This window comes from Falco punctatus (genome assembly GCF_963210335.1).
Source record: "Falco punctatus genome assembly, chromosome: 15".
Taxonomy (NCBI): Eukaryota; Metazoa; Chordata; class Aves; order Falconiformes; family Falconidae; genus Falco; species Falco punctatus.
The window spans coordinates 20,668,260-20,683,845 of record NC_137595.1 but is presented as its reverse complement, the minus strand read 5'-3'; the positions used below and the strand labels follow the sequence as shown (position 1 = coordinate 20,683,845).

Sequence of the window (15,586 nt, the reverse complement as noted above, 5' to 3'; positions counted from 1 at the left end):
AGATGGGGTGCAGCAGTTTGGGGGGTGCCCCCTTCTCTGCCCTGCTGCAGCAGCCCCTTATCTTCAGGGTACGCCCGGGCTTTCCTCAGCACCTGCGGCTCTTTAAATGCTGCAAACTGCTGCGCAGCCGCAGTGTGTTTGGGCCGCCCGGGGCCCCGGGGGGCTGCACAGCGGCGAGGGGGCCGGCCTTCACCTCGGTAAGCGCCAAGAAACCAGAAAAGGAATCTAGAATAAAACACCAAGGAGCTTAATTGGTAGCTCCCCAAAGTCATACGCTGGTTTATTTTTAAACACGCATGTATATCGCTGTCTTGTGAGTTAAGGAGATTATTAAAACCGCAAACGCCCTCGGGAAATCCTCTGCCGGTGTGTGATGCGTGAGGGACCCTTAAGTGTAATCCCACGGAAAGATGTGGGTTCACTCACGCTTCGTTTTGTATTCCTCTGTTCGAGGACGCGTACACTATGGAAATTATTTCCGGCTCCGCGAGCCTCGCTACAACTTCTACTTGAACTAAAATCTGTGGCTTTAGATGTTCGGCGCATTTATTAATTAAATTCACACGGAAAAGGAAAAAATAAAAAAGTGGTGTCAGAAGTGGGATTCGAACCCACGCCTCCATACGGAGACCAGAATACCCAAACCGCCACGGGAAGGCGCGGAACGCCTTGAGTCTGGCGCCTTAGACCACTCGGCCATCCTGACACTGTGCTTGCAGTCGCCGCCGGGAGGTTCTTAGTGCTGTGCCCGTGCCGCGCCGCTTTCGCCAGCCCTCCGTGGGGAGTGTAAATTGGCGGGGAGCGCCTGCCTGTTACTCTACCCCTGCCGCAGCGCTCTCCCGGCTCTGGCCCAGCCGTACCGAGACGGCCCCTTTCCCCCGCCACGGCGGCTCCGCTACCCGCAGGGCTCCGCTCGGTGGCGCAGCGCGGCGGCGGCGACTTCCGGCGCCACCATTTTGTTTTTCACCGCTCGCCAAGGGTACCCGTGTCCTGCCGGGCCCGCCGAACCGAGCCGTTTGTCGGCATGTTCCCTGTGGCGAGGGCTGCTCTCAGCCTCACCGGTAAGCACGGGGGAGTTTGTGGGGAGTAGGCGGTTTCCTCAGGGGTCTCCCGGCGGTTTCCTGCCTTCCCTGTGAGCACTGTCCCTGAACGGTCCCTGGCCTCGCTTCGTTCCCGGGGGAGGGTCGTGAGGGCGGCCGAGGGGCTGCGGGCGGCTCTCGCCGTCCTTCGTCTGCTGCTTTTGTTGTTGTTATTGTGCTTTGTTTTTCTCTGCCTCGTGTATTTCCTACCAGCTTTTACCTGAGCTGACCTTGGGTTCCCTTCCTCGGTGCTTTTCCTCCTTGATAACTAAAGGTTCATCCAGGGCTTGTCACCCGAGGTGGCAGGGGTACTCGGTGACAGCCCTTAAGCTCAGGGCAGAGTGACCCCCTCGCTGACAGACCCCCTGGTGCCAGACCGGGCCTCTCACATCTGCTCCTGGTTCGTGAGGTGCTTAGCCCGAGGTACACACACCTAAAATAAACGTTTGGTAGATGTTCAAGCTTCTTTTTTTCTGTTTATCGACCCCTTATGCAGCCTCACAGAGCATGCTAGGGATGTAGTAGCATTATGGGTCTTGCCATCATCTTCTCTAGTGTTTGGGTAAACGTGAACCCTTGACCTGAAACTAAAAGATTGTATTTTATAATGTCTGTCTTTACACGCACGTCGCTGTAAATTGCTGTTAATCAAAGTATCATCAAATGTTTTGTATGCAACTACTAAACAGCCTCGATGTTCTGAAGCTGGTGGTTTGATTCTTCACTCTTGTCTTCTCCTTAATAAGTCTACCTTTTATAATGTATGTCATATGTTCTGTCACTAGCAGATATCCTCCTGTATTTCTTTCTCTTATTGTTTACCTCATGCGAAGGCCCACAGTTATTTCCATTTCCTTCTCCAGCTCCCTCCCCTCCCTTCAAAAATCTTGAAGGAATGAGAAAGGTGTTTTACCCATACCCACTGTCTTCAACCCCTTAATTTGATGGTGAGCTTCATCCTGAAATGCTTATATTAGTTATGTGTACTGACAATAAAGGTATTTACATATGGAAATATGAAACTTTTAAGTACCAAATGAAATATTTTATTGGAGAAATAGTAGGACTCAAAAGTGTACTTGAATTTCCACACAGAGGGCCCAAAGAAAACATAAAAGGTAACTTGGAGGATTCTCTTACTGGGATTAGACTTCAGGAATAAATTTCTGGAGAGAAACTGGGAGAGCTGAAACAAAATGCAAGGCTTTCTGTGTATCCTGTGTTTTGGAATCATTCCAAAGCTCTTTAAGTCCAAAAGATTAATTTTTTTTCAGCTTTTCTTGAAGTCTTTTAAGGCTTACTCTTGCCTCTCTGTTGGTAGGAGATGGGGATTGTGGTTTGCATGTATATTTTGGTTGATTTCTGTACTTCTAATTCTCTTTAACATTCATTAGCTCGTGGCTTTCAGCATACTGCCGTAAGACAAGCTCATCGCAAACATGAGCCTGACTTCCATGATAAATACGGAAACCTGCTACTCCTTGGTGGAGCCGCAGTTTTTACAGCTGTCTGGGGATACGTAAGTCATTCTTTTTTTCACCACTCCATTGTGACTGTAGCTGTAAACGTGCAAACCATTACGTTTCAGAAGAGCTTGCTTGTTTGAAATAACTTATGTGATCAGAATTTAGGAGCTTTTTATGTAAGCGAACAGTAATGCAATAGAGATGAAAGCTGTGTTAGTTCATACACTGATTTTATTACATATGTTTCTGGGTCAGTCTATTGCTCATTTTTAAAACCTAGTAGAAACATGTCTTTTACTGGGGATTTCTAAGCTATACACGTGGAGCTTTTAGCAGAAAAATTTCTAGGCGATAACAGTATCGTGATGGGATTTTACATTACAGATTCTTTGTTCTGAAGCTAGATATTTTGAAATAGAAAATGGAAGTATTTAAGTATGAAATACAAATATTTCCACTTGCTTTATTAGAAGATGAATGAGATGTCATGTTCTAATACAAGAAATCTAAACATTAGAAATTGCTCTCTATCAGAAGGTGTCTTTGATTTCGGAGTTAATAATCCTGATTTTATCCTCCTACAGGTGTTAACACAAGCTGGAATTCAATGGGGCTTGTCACCTGTTGGCAGAATCACTCCAAAAGAATGGAGAGAGTAACAGCCTTTGCTTATAATGAACTGGTCTAAACTTTCACTGAAGAAATGATCATATAATGGCATTTGTTTCCTGATTACCACTTGTACACGGTGGCATTCCTGCTCTAATAAACATACCTAGAAACCTGCCTGGCTCTTCTAGGTTTCATGTACATTCTGTGTCTGCTGAAGTATAAGAAATACTGTAAAAATTCAAAATAATTAAATCATATTTTAGGTAGCCACAATTGTTCCTGACAAGGTCACTAATGGATAATGGACAAATCCAAAACGTGGTGGAGTTATCCAGCCAGCCAGATGCGTGTGCTTAAATGAACCTCCCGTGATCTCTGTAGTGGCAATGCATATCCCTTTACCTCTGACTTCTGTTGCACATCTCACGACAACGTTGAGATCCTGTTTTTTTCCACAGATGTATTTTTATGTCATGAATCACTCTACAAATGTTGCTTCTCTCAGAGGCTTTTGAGAGTTGCAAAGAACTTGCTGTAGTTTTTGCATCAGAGAGAACTCTGCACAGTATCTCAGTACTGCTGTTCACCGGCACCAGAACACGACCTCTCTGATTAATTCCTGTGTAATTAAAATGTGTTAGGAAGGAGGTGGGTGTGTGGGGGCTCTGTAAACCTCCGAGGCCGTGTGAACCCCTGGAAACACAAACACCTGCCCTCTGGGGCAGCAGGGGGGTGTGCGATGGCCGCCTTTTGCCCCACCCCCGGTGACTAATCGCCACTCCGCTCCCGCCGGGTGCTGTTCCCGGGACGAACGCGGCGTGGCACCCGGCAGGCACGGCCGGGGACCGGGGCCTAGGGGCGGGCAGGGCTGCGCGCCCCGCCCCCTCACGGGCCCTGCCGCCGCGTCACGTGAACGGCGGGGCGGGGCTGGGCGCGGTCACGTGGCGGGCGGGGCGGGGCCGCCCGGCGGGGCGGCTGCATGGGGCAAAGTGCCAGGCGCGACCCCGCGCCGGGAGAGCCCGCCTGGAGCCTCCGGTGAGTGCGGGCGCGGCCCGGCTTCGGGCCCGCGCCCCGGGGCGGGGGGGGTCCTTCCGTCCCGACCGCGGGGCAGACGGAGCTGCTACGTGGCCCCTCGGGGCCGCCCCTGCCTGGGCTGGTGCCACGGCGTCCCCCGGGCCGGCGGGGCGGACCGCCTCTGGCGGGGGGGCGGCCGCGCTACGTGTCCCCTCGGCGCGGCGGGCGGGAGCGGAGGCGCCGCGCGGGAGCGGGCAGCGCCGTCGCCGGCGAGGGTCCGAGCCCAGAACGGCAGCTGCGCCTGGGCCGCCGCTCTGGCCGGCACCCCCGCTGCGGGTGTCTGGCGCTTCGGGGCGGGCGGGAAGGCGGCGGGGGGCCCCGGCGCTGGGGCAGCGCCTCCCGGGCGGCCGGGCCCTCGGCGCTCCGGAACCCGTCGGCCTGAGGAGGGCTCCGTGTAGGGGTTCGCTGCGCTGCCGCCTCGCCCCGGGCCGGCTGCCCCCGCGCTGGGCGGGCCGGGGGCTGTGCGGCGAAGCTCACCGCGGGCACCCCCCCGGGAGCTCCCTGTGCCCGGCGGTGGCTGGGTGTGCGCCCACCCGTGGGGCCGAGGGATCCTCCGCCGGTGGCGACCCCCGGGGGCAGGCTTTTAAGGCGCCTGGAGGGCAGGGACGCGGTGCCGCTCCCCACGGGCCTGTCTGCCCCATCCTAGAGGCTTCACCGGCGCCTCCGGGAGGGCTGGCTGAGCCTCTGGCCGGACGCCCCGCACAAGTGCGTTTTTCCAGTGTTTTCCTTTAAAAACACCGTGTAAATATTCTGGGAAAGGAGCAAGTAGGTCCCTGATGCTTTGGGGTGAAGCCTCAGTAACATGAGCGAGAGCAGACTCGACTGTGGCCTCTCTGTATCCACGTTTTGGAAATGGCACATAATTATTGTTAAAGTTCCTTAAAATCTTTGTTGTGCAGTCACTAAAGATGGCATTTCTGTACTTAAACACTTGTTGAATTGTGTGTGGGGATGTAAATAGGCCAAGAAATAGTTTAATCTGTTCGGTAGTGTGGAAGCTAGTCATGTGTATTACGATGCACTGTGTGGGCACAAACATAATTTGATTATAAATTAATAATTATAGCATATTTTGCTGTAGAGAAAAGACCTGAAGCTTTCGTCCTTCCCAGGTGGTAAGCCGGGGAAGTAGAAGCTGGCATTATATTACATGTCACTTACTATTTTATTCTTCTTTTCATTTGTATAATGCATTCCATGTTGTCCTGCCTTGTATTTTAAGGCTGAGCTCAAGAATGAGGAGCCCCAGTTGGCCTTAGGATGCACACATAACAAGGGTTTAAAAATTATATTCTGTTCCTAATATTTGCTGTGATTCTTGCAGGGGAATGTTCATGTTCTCCAGAAATCTGACTTAAAAAGTTAGTGGAAGGGCATGAAGAAATAAAGGGATTCATGAAGAATTTGTCTCAAGTGTTACAAAACTCTTGTTAGAAGTGAAGTAGAATGTATTTAATGTGTGCTCTTTTTTTGTCATCCATTTTGTACAGAAATAAGTCCCTCGGAGCAATTTCCATAGTCTGCTGACCAAGCAAGGCTTGTTATGAGCAACATGAATTACAACCTATTCAGAGTATCACATGGCTGGCTGTCAGATATTTATTATGCATATACAGTTTCTCCCTCAATGATTAAGCCTCATGTAGCTAGTCATACTTGCAAATGTTTGCCAGTTAACCTAATAAACCTTGTTCTTGCATATTGCACCAGATCGCCTGTAACCCATTCTCCAGCACCTCTGTAAGCCCAAGGATGAGATGGTGCAGCTTTTTCCTTGCGTGCTGTCCTTTGCTTTTTGTCACAGGTCTTTGCAGGCTTTTAGGGAGAGGTACATTTTTTCCATTTAACGTAATTAGTAAATTTATCTTTCTTCTGCCATAAATAAAGTAAGCTATAAAGTAGGAATCAGCCATTTAGAAATTTAATAAAGTCCAGAGGCTGTAGTTAAATCTGACAGACTCTTTTTCTGGTGTTCGTGTGATTTTTGCCTAGCTTGGGTCTCTTTTAGGTTCAGCAGCTATAAATTCAAGATAATTATACGTGGAAAACTTCGGTGAAAAGTGGTACGTTTAGCCCGAAACATTGTGTGCTTCTGGCTTATGTATCCTTACTGATCCCAGAGCAGGCACGAGGCATGTTCGTGGTGCACAGAGCTTTGTTGCACTGTGATGCCAGGGTTAGCTCAGATACTGGAAGCACTGAAGTGTTTTTTGTGGGGTAGAATGAGAGTCTGGGTCTTTACCAGTGTTGTAGCTTCCTCTTCACATTGCCTATATTTTCTTTTTTGGTTGGGGGGGTGTGTGTGTGTGTGTGGATAGTGTGAGGTTGTGAATGACTTAACTTTGACTTCATTAAACCTTATCTTGCTTCAGATATTTTACTTGGAGACTGTTCTTTAGCACGTCAAAAAAAGAGTTTAGAGAGATGTATCTGAGTTTCTCAGTCACCTTGTGCTTGATCACTGTTTAATTTTCCTTTCCGTAGGAAGAATTTGCTGTTGGAAGTAGAAATGACTTTCTTTTCCTGTTGCATCATGCACTTAATGGAAACACTAGTTGCCTTTCTTCAAGAAAATGAAATGTTTGAATTTAAACTTGCACACAGGCAACCCAAGTGTTGAGCCTAAAATTGTACCCGAGAGAAAAAAAACCCAAACATACAAAGACTTATGTCTCTTCCCAGCTATGGTTTCGGTCTTAATTGTCTTTTGCATTCCTCCTGTTCTGTCTCTGGGTGTTGCTCCTCCACATGAAGGCTAGTGTTTGGTTCTGCACTGTTGCAGAGCCAGATTATTTCTAGGGCTCTGCTGCTTCATTGATGGTGTTAATGTCCAAACAAGGAAGTACTGCTGCTCTGTGTACTGCAGAAGAGGTGAAATAATGAAAGAGAATGGAAAATGGGAGTTTCTACAGGTATTAAGCAGTAAATACTACAGCAGAGAATACAAAAGGCTTTTACAAAGTTTGTTCAAAGACAAAGCTCTTTGTAAGATGAACCCACTTTATTTGATACTCCAAACCAGCAGTAGCTGAATTGAAGCCCTTTGGTTTCTTGTATTCTAAATACATAGCTGTTAGATTAAATGGGACGGCTCCCATTTGTTTGCATTATCAAATCCAAAACTCATCGCTAATTGATGGTTAAGGTGTTTTATAGATGGGGCAATGCATTGGTTAAGAATAAAGCCATTATTCTTCTCTGAAACAATGTATGATCCATAACTTAGCATATCACTTAAAAGAGTACACCTGTGATAACGTTGAATTACAAATTATTTATTAGCTGTCATTTGCCTTGCAGTCGGTGGTAATAATTGAGCTCTTCAGTGTCGGCTTATAAAACGTATGTTGCCGCCTAGAAAGCCTTTTAGATGTTGCAGAAGTTCTACATTTTTTGATTATTTCAGCTGCATCCTGCCAGAAAATAACTGTCCCTTGTACAGTGAGGTTCTCTTTTGAGCTAATGCGTGTATATATACACGCAAGTGCATATATATGCATTGCTTTTTTATTTCTATTTTGTTCACAAAAAAAAGTGGGAGAAAAGACAAACAGATATGTGGTGGTGGATGGCAAGAATGAGGAAACAGGGTGTTCCAAGTTCAAGCCATGGCTGTAGTATGCATGGATTACTATACAGCCTCATGCAGATCTTTTGACTTCTGCATCCATTTTCATGTGAACCTAGTAAAATATTAACACATACAAGGGGAACTAGGATTAAATTGTCAGTATTCGTACATCTACTCATAATTTATTGGTGTAACATATTTTTCAGGCTGCTTAGTCATGAGTTTTTCTTAATTTAACGTTGTCAGAAGGAGGAAATGATGACAAAAGTATTTCTTCTGCGTTTCAGCCGAAGTATTTCTACCAGGAAGTACTCATAAGGAAGGCAGAGCGTTAGAAATTAAATAGAATATAACAAGGTAGAATACTGTCTCAGATGTGAACATGTATTAGCTTTTAAATTCCACTTGTTGTCCTGGGCATCTTGTAAGGGGAGGAAAATGCGTGTGTGTGTGGTTAACAGTCCCAGAGTATGAACTGTATCCTTTTTGCTGAGAACGAGAACTCCTTAAAGCATCAGGAGCACTGGAAATCCAGACAGCTGGGTCTGCAGAGGTCTACGGCCGTACAGAAAACTGAGATTGTGAATGTGCCATTTCTTGATTCAGTGTCGATGATACCGTGCAACTGATGTGAAGAGGCAGCATTGCTTACAGATGGCTCACCTTCTACCTGTAGATATGGACACATCTCATTTTTTTAGAGAACAGCCTGTTTTTAAAAAGGCGTGAAAACTGTTAGCAACTTGCAACAAAGCAAAGAAAAATCCTTGCTTCTTGTCCTCCCCACCAACAGAGAGCTGTTTATATCCTATAGATCCAGTAGCATTTCTTAATTAAAAGTCAGAGAACAAAAAGAAGAGACAGTTTGATCCAACAGATTAATTCTGTGATGGAAATTCTGGGTTTGGTCTTAATACTTTGGGGCCTTGAAGGGTAGGAAGAAAATAATTCTTTTTCTGTAATGCCTTTATGATTTTTGCATGTTTTAATTACAGTCTCTTCCAGGAAAGAATTTATTCTACTGTGTTTATACAATTCCTAACAGCATGGGGTCTTAGGAGACCAGTCTTTAAAAAAAGCCACCAACCCAATAAAGAAAAAACTTCTTGGTGCAGTGGAATGGTTGAAGCTTGATTGCTTTTGATTTATTATTTAAATCCAGACACAAATATAAAACATACAAACCCAAAAATAGCAGATGATGTATTTTATTTTAAAGGAAAGATTGTGTCTGTATGAAGCATACACTTGAAATGTAAATGGGACATTCTATTGATACAGTAGGATGCTAGCATCATTTGTAAGTGGTCCTGAACTACTGCAATCAGAGTATTTTCTTGTACTTCTATAAATATCATCAATCATATCTGAAGTCACTTTACAAGCTGTGTTTAGCTAATTAGTCCAGTTAGGCAGAATAGCTCTAATAATTCCTGTTTCTCTTTCCACATGCTACTTTTTCAGGAGGAAAACATGAGGCTGTGTAAAAAAATTGTGGTGGTGATTATATGTGAAATGAACAGCAGAAGGGCAAGAAAACATGCTGAGAAAATGGAGGAAACACTTTGTCCATTTCAAATGACAGTCATAGTAGATGTTAAAAAAAGTATAATGTCATTTTTGCATATATAAGAAATTAATTTTTTAATGCATTGGTGAGCATTCAGTAGCAGTGCTGATGGCTGCTGTAATGACCTCAGTAGTACCAGTTCACCGTATTACGTGCATGGCTGCTGTTAGCTTGACATACTACTTACAGAAAAGACTTAAACGCTGTATCCTAGTTTCTTGTAACAATGGATATTATTGTGCTGTAGTTTGAGTCTCAAACCAAAGACCAAGCAAGATAGCCAGGAACTCGTCTGAGAAAGCCTGCCCTGCGTACAGCTGTGCCCCAAGTCTCATCCAAGGCAACACCTTACTAACCTTTGATTATTTTAGATAGACCTCACCGTAAAAGTATTACCTTTAATTTATTGGGTTTTTTTCAAAATATGGTAACAGTACAGTTGTCAAGACGGTTCAAGTTGATCACGCACCTGAAATGCTTTTAAATTCACTTCTAGCCAAACCTTTACTAGAGGACAGATCGTCTATGACAGACTGCTGTGTCCCATTTTCTTTGGTTCTGTGTGTCTGGTTGTGCTCACAAAACACACTATAAGTCAAGTACTTTTTGAAACTTTATTCATACTTCAGCCTTGTGGGAATATTCATTGCTTCCTGACCGTGGAGTTAGAATCCTGTCTTTGTTCTGTATGGACTGAGCGTTCCTTACAGGAGAACAGAGGTAATCCATAAGGATCACATTCAATATGATGACATGAAAGCATGTGTTTTCTTGGGTAGCTTTATAGGGGTTTTGAAAATATCTTGTACCTCTGAGTGTGCTAGATAAGCCTGTGAGAGAACTTACCATACAAAGTTTGCTTAAAATAAACTCTTCTGCTGCCCCGTAATTCTCTTGCGTGTCAGGTGACAGTTCTGTATTTCTGTGATGTGTGAATGTTTACATATAAATATTTGCATGTGTGTTTCTCATGACTTGGATCTCTTAAGAATAAGCAAGAAGTGAGATCTGAGATAACTCTTCAGGTAGAGTCGCCTTATTTCTGCTCTTAGCAGGGATGAGTTGCCGTTAGTGTTTTCTGCTGCCTATAGCATAACGTGGTGCCGCCTGCAGCGATAGGAACTTACTGTCACTGTTCTGTCTTCTGAGGCGGCAGCACCCCCTTAGTCCAGCCGGTGCCGGTGGTAATGCCATGTTCTTGGCCAGCCTCAGTAATAATTAAAGCTCTCGTGGCCTGAGGGCCCCGCTTTGTGGGAGCCCTTTCCTCTGTCTCCTGGCATGGAGACCACATCGTGCCACAGTGTCCTGCTGCAGCATCCTGCGTGTGCCCACACCTGCGTCCAGACACAGGACGAAGCTTTTGATCCTGATTCCACAGCCACCAGCAGCCTCCAGTTGTGCTTGCAGCCCTTGTGCTTCCCAACTTCATCCATAAGGGGGGTGGAAGGATGAGATGTTAGCACTTTATGGTGCGTTCAGAGTAAATACTTGATGCCTTTCAGGAAGATCGGATGTTGCAGGTTGTTCAAGGTTCTGATCAGATTTAAATCCCCATGGGAGTGCTGCTCAGGCTCTCCACGTGTCAGTGAAAAAGGTTCCTAAGTTGTTGCATGCATGTGTTCAGAGTCCTTATGGCTACAAGATTTCCTTCGTGCATGGTGAACATTCCTGTCTCTAGCCGTGCTTACCGTTAATGTGCGCTAATTCTTATATTTACTGTGTAATTCTTGCTGCCTGTCAGAATATGAAGGTTCGTGCCACAGTTTAGATGAATTAGCTGATCGTTTGAGGAACTTAGGAGATGCATTAGGAAAAGAAATATTTAAAATCAACTTCTTGGACTAATTTTCGTGTTGTGTATGTAGTTCAACTTTTTCTTTCTTTTTCTGACCTATAAACTAGTTACATTCTGCCAGAGGTTAGTGGCTGACAGAAATTTGCAGTGTGTTCCTGGCTCTTCAGATAAAATGCAGCTGAAGAGAAATACGTGTGTGATCCACTGGAAACTTTACTAATTCAGAGGTTTATGGTGTCTTCTCATTGATTAAGCTTCAGCATTTAGCTTTGTGCATCAGTGAAGTAAACCTGTCTGTATGATGAAACATCCTTGTATTCTTACATGTCTGAAAGTGAAACCAGAGGCTTTCAGACCTTCTGTAATGGAACAGTTCTGAAATGTCACCAAATTAATTTTATTAAACTTTGTTAACGTAATTTAGTTTTCCAAGATAAGTCCCCAGGGTAAAAAAAACCAACAAGTTAAGCATGTGCTTAACTTCAGCTGTTCAATTGATCATCAAGATTAGCTGTTGCTTCCACTGCAGCTGAACATTAAGCATTTATCTCTGATCATTTTCCCTGGTCACTAATCTCTCTGTCATTGGAAAAACTAATGTGCGTTTTCAAAAGGTTAAAAAAAATAATCTGAAAATCACTTTTGCCCTCTTTTCCCCCTCTGTTACTTAACAGTTTATATATTGGAAATGAGTAGTCCTTTGCGTTAGCCATTATTTCTACAAATTAGTTTCATCTAGGTTCAGTCATGTTTTTCTGGTGGGTTTTTTTGAGCAAAAGTAATAGTGTTCATCTTCAGAGGAGCAGAAATTAGAATTTTCTGAATGAGATTGGGAAAAGGCTTGATTTGCTTCATAGGATGAATTTCAGTATAGCTCATTGTTGCCAGCATAGGATAATATATGAGATATAAATGTGGAAAAACGTGATTGTCACCTGTGCCCCTGTGGCTTGCAGGCTGTCCTCTCATTGTAGCATCCAAGAGCTGGAGTGTGTCTCGTTCTCACTGCTCCCTGTAGCTTCGTCTCACACACCAGTGAATCGCAACTTTGTGCATGCAATTAAATGATCCCTCTTGTAACACAAATGGAATAATAAGTGTTCAAACACTTTCCCTTTTGAAGATTCATAGGAATAAAAACCTAAAGTTCTCCTTCCTGTTAAACTTTGCTCAGATTTTGACATCTACTACAGTTACGTGTGGCTAAGTACATCATCTGTTAAATCCCAGTTTTAGTTTAAATCTTTGTGAAAAGATTGAAGAACAAGTGTCTTTATTGCTTTTTGGCCAACAGCAATGAGAAGACTTGAGTAGAATTTCACAATGGAGGCAAAATCCATAGTCATCGGCGTGGAGGGCATGACGTGCAATTCCTGCGTTCAAACCATTGAACAGCATGTCGGGAAGATGAATGGTATCCATAACGTTAAAGTAAGTAACGCGATTTCTTACAAAGCTTTGCTCTTCTATGAGAAACCGTGATAAAGTATGCACCAAGGGGGGAAAATACGTGGCAAGAGTATATTCTGTACGTTTCGTGGGAAGCTGATGTTAGAAGTGCTTTAGGGTATTTCTGGTATAAAAGAAAAACAAGTGCTTCACTGCAGTGGGAGCTAAGTCTTTCTCTGTTACTTTTAAGTAATTATCTGCTTTATAATAAATTCAGTACTGTGAAGTAATGAGAAAAAAGAAGAAAAAAAAGGGTGAGAACAGGAAATTTTTAAATAAGAGAGCGCAAACACCCTAGAACTTACACTGGTGAAAAAAGTCCTTGTCCCTTCCACCAACTAAACGTCAGGATTTGCTCACAGGCCTTTTCTTTCAAACTGACAGTGCACAGGGGTCACTTGCAGGGGTTCAGCAGCATTTGTGGGCTTGAGCGGTCCAGTTAATCATGTGGTAGTTGACCCACCATGAAAAATAGAGCTGGTTTTTTGTGGTTCATGAAGTAAGAGTAGCAGGTAACCCAGGGGACAAAGCAAAGTCTGGCTAGCGCTTCCAAGCATGGGAAATTTCCTTTCTTTTGTACGGGTTACGGGGAAGTGGGAGAAAGAGCAACAGAACTCGTGTTGAACGGTTAACAGAGCTACTTGTTTGCCCTTAACCCAAACTTCCTTGACTTGACTTCATTGTAAGTAGTTTGGTGGTTTTTTTCTTAGCTCAGAGGAGATACCAATAGGTTTTTGTTAGTGTTTTTTCTTTTGTGGGCAAAATACTGGACTGTAGGCTATGCCAGGGTGAGCTGTTTTTTTACAATTACATTTTTACAATAGTTTTGATAATGGAAACAGTTTAAAGGCTGGGAGATTCCTCTTAGTTTTATGGCTTAATTTGTACTGGAGAGAACAGTCCTACCAACAGCAGCGACACAAAATTGTGAAGTTTACTTAGTATCTCTGGTCTGAAATCTTACTGTAACGTTCCGTAGTGGTTGATTTTACTCTAAAGAAAATAATACCTTCCTGGTTTCATCAAAACATAATTACTATTTTAGTGGCTATGTCTTGGATGAACACTGGCCTTCCAGAGTAGGGTACACTGTCTTAATGTGGGGGGGCATGTGGTTGTTACCCTAGGTGATTTTGAGGGGTGCACTGCGGGGCACCATTCTGTACGGAGGCAAGCGCTGCACTGCTTAGTGCAGTTTCCTTTTGCCTGAAGCGGGTGTACGTGTACACACGCGGAAATCTGGGTGAACAGCAGCGATATTTACAAGGTGCATCATTTTTCATCTTCCTCCAACTGGAATGGAGCTTTAACATGATGCAAGGCTATCCACGCCCTCGCCCCAGAACCCTGGCTCACCGGACAGACCACGTCAGAAACAGGGATGCTGCCGTTAACATCTGTGGCGTGATACGGTCAGATAGCTCACTAGGTATCTGCAGGTGTGACGTCAAACGAAGGCTAAAAGCAGCCTGTGAAATAATATCCCAAAATAACCTGACTTAAGAACCCTGCCTTTCTGGCTTGTTCTAGCAAAAGATTTAATCTCGTCAGCCTTGCATTTTTATTTTTTCAGCTATTTTCTGAGAATATACAGATGACTTGTGCCAGGAGAAGGAGTAGAGATTCATACTTTAATTTGATTGAAGACAGTGTGCATCCCATAGCGTATTTTACGTAAGGAACGAAGCAGGTTTTTAAAAAGACAGTATTAAGAGTTTGTATTTAGTTTTTAAGGTAAATATTCCAAAGCTGAATACCACTTTTAAAACTACTCTTGGCAAGAGCCTAGTCTGAGTAGAACAGGACTATAAGAAGCTTTGAGGTCTTATTTAGTAGTTATCCTTATTACAGCATCAGAACTTCGGTTTAGCCAGATCATTTGTTTCAGAAAATCTCTGAGAATGGTGAGAGAGGGTTTTGTTCAGAATTCCGAATTAGGTCGGTAAGGGAGATGCATGCTAGGTGAGTGATACAGACATATAGAGCTGCATTTAGGTTATTTTGCCTCCAACTGCAATGAAACCAATAAATGTCCATGTTCCTAATTATGCCAAAGCCCATAATTGGAATAAAAATGAAGAAAGGTTGTTCTTAACATGATTTAAATGTTCTAATTTAATCATGACTGTGGTCTTCAGGTTGTACCTTTGCCCAGAGCAAAGATAGAATTGAGTGATAACGTGCTGGGCCTCTGGCAGGCATCCTGGCTTCCCTTTTGGAAACTGCAATAATTGTGTTTGATATATCATCAGTTGGGAGCAAATTAAATTGAGGATATTTGTAGCATTTGAGGTGAAAGGCTAGCACCAAATCAGGACATCTCTGAATCACCAAAATGGAAAAAAAGAGGAAAACCAGTGGCTTTAATGTTTCTCATATGTCAAATTTCGAAAGTGAATTTGTTCCATGAAGTCTGATGAGCTTTATTGCTCGTAGCAAGTTAACAGCCTGTGCCTAAGATGCCTAGAAATACTGGACTCCTTTCACTGCTACTTAAATCTATGGGTTTTTTCAGAGTGTTTTCTTCCATCCTTGTAGCCTAAGGGTAATTACTGCTAACTGCAGAATTGTACATGTGATTAGCAGTGTTTCCGTGGGCTGTTTTGCTTTCAGGATTGAATTGTGTTAGTCATAATTTAAGAGAGTTTGGGTCTGGAAGTTTCATTAACTGCGTTGACGCTGTCTGGACATCATAAGTAAAAGTGGCCAGACTTGCAAAGGGTCCTGAAACTTGGGGGTTCGGTGGGGAAATCTGCTTTTTCTAGCCACGTAGTACAGATGAGCAGAAGATAATTCATGGTGGCTATTGCTGTGGCTTTATTCTTCAAGGTGAGTAGTGATAGACAAAATTATACTGGACAGGTATTACTAATATATGCAAGTAAAAGCTATTTCTAGTTTCATGCAGGGTATTAATTCTCATCTCATCTCTTAGTATTGCATTTTGCTAAATTGTTTTGGTTGTGTTTT

At 44.0% G+C, this 15,586-nt stretch overlaps 2 protein-coding genes across 3 annotated transcripts in view; both read left to right on the top strand.

Moving 5' to 3' along the window:
• The first annotated feature begins 903 nt into the window (after positions 1–903).
• Positions 904–3,331, top strand: COX7B (cytochrome c oxidase subunit 7B). Its single transcript, XM_080365436.1, has 3 exons — positions 904–1,061; positions 2,474–2,598; positions 3,130–3,331. Exons 1-3 carry the CDS (start codon positions 1,025–1,027, stop codon positions 3,202–3,204), a joined length of 237 nt encoding a protein of 78 aa, XP_080221562.1. The 5' UTR covers positions 904–1,024; the 3' UTR covers positions 3,205–3,331.
• Positions 3,332–3,432: 101 nt separating this feature from the next.
• Positions 3,433–15,586, top strand: part of ATP7A (ATPase copper transporting alpha) — a 31,513-nt gene continuing 19,359 nt past the window's right edge. For both annotated transcript variants that reach the window (XM_080365403.1, XM_080365402.1), the window contains exons 1-2: positions 3,433–4,192; positions 12,462–12,598. In XM_080365403.1, the coding sequence (XP_080221529.1) occupies positions 12,491–12,598 (108 nt within the window). In that variant the 5' untranslated portion in view covers positions 3,433–4,192; positions 12,462–12,490. The remainder of the gene's footprint in view (positions 4,193–12,461; positions 12,599–15,586) is intronic.